Raw genomic sequence first — 1,043 nt, forward strand, 5'->3', positions numbered from 1 at the left:
GTACTCTGATTACTCAACCTATTATTTCATAAGAGGTTACAGATAATTTGTTTTTATTCATGCACATGTTACTAGGAAAATTATATCGACAAAATTAATAAAGAAGCATAACTTTTTTTCCCACAATAAAAATATTTGTTGGAGCATTCTGGCAACGTCGAGGGGATGGGGGAAAGCTATATATATAATCCATGGCTGCAGGCGAGGAGAGCCAGTTAGCCGTGTAATGTCGCTGAGTACAAACGCGCGCCTTCGCTACTCTGGGACTGCCAGCGAGCACACCACCGCCGCCCAGCATGTTGAAATTTCTGGTCCAGGGTGGTGCAGTGCCCTTCGGATACGCGCCAGATATGAATGGAAGTGATCCTCTACCCTGCCTCCGCCACCACAACCCTGCCCGCCAGGATGTTTTGCCCCACCATGCTTATCATTACGTGAGAGGTGAGTGAAAAAGGTTTTCTTGTGGAGACTGACCCCCCTCTCTCTCTCTCTCTCTCTCTCTCTCTCTCTCTCTCTCTCTCTCTCTCTCTCTCTCTACTTAACTGTAGTAGCAGTTTTATTGTTGTAGTTATAGTTGTATTCGAAAACAGTATGGAACAAGGCTGGACATGTGTTGTTGTTGTTGTTGTTGTTGTTGTTGTTGTTGTTGTATACACAGAAAAAAATGAATATGTATTGTTGCTGTCTTGTTTTCTTGTTTTTATTTTTGATGTTTTGTAATACAATACCCATACACAAAGCTGGAACAATACTGAATATGTTGTATTGTTGAGTGTTGTTGGTGATGGTAGTGATGGTGATAGTAGTAACAGTAGTAGTAGTAGTAGTAGTAGTAGTAGTAGTAGTAGTAGTGATGGCGGTGGCGGGAGTGGAAATAATAATAGCGGAGGTGACGACAGAAGTTACAAGTATGAATAATATGGTACTTCGCGATGCAACACTGAAATACTGACACTGTTACATCTGTCACCACCACCATCGCCAGGCATTCCCTTCTAACCTCTGAATATCGCACCTCAACAATGACATGGATGAGTCGAACT

The 1,043-nt window shown here is 42.5% G+C and overlaps 1 protein-coding gene across 1 annotated transcript in view; it reads left to right on the top strand.

Moving 5' to 3' along the window:
- Nucleotides 1-220: 220 nt before the first annotated feature.
- LOC135103818 (proline-, glutamic acid- and leucine-rich protein 1-like) overlaps nucleotides 221-1,043 on the top strand; it is a 12,726-nt gene continuing 11,903 nt past the window's right edge. The window contains exon 1 of the mRNA XM_064010618.1: nucleotides 221-441. Coding sequence (XP_063866688.1) covers nucleotides 297-441 — 145 coding nt within the window. The 5' untranslated portion in view covers nucleotides 221-296. The remainder of the gene's footprint in view (nucleotides 442-1,043) is intronic.

The sequence above is a fragment of the Scylla paramamosain genome, chromosome 9 (genome assembly GCF_035594125.1).
Source record: "Scylla paramamosain isolate STU-SP2022 chromosome 9, ASM3559412v1, whole genome shotgun sequence".
In the NCBI taxonomy this organism is placed as follows: domain Eukaryota; kingdom Metazoa; phylum Arthropoda; class Malacostraca; order Decapoda; family Portunidae; genus Scylla; species Scylla paramamosain.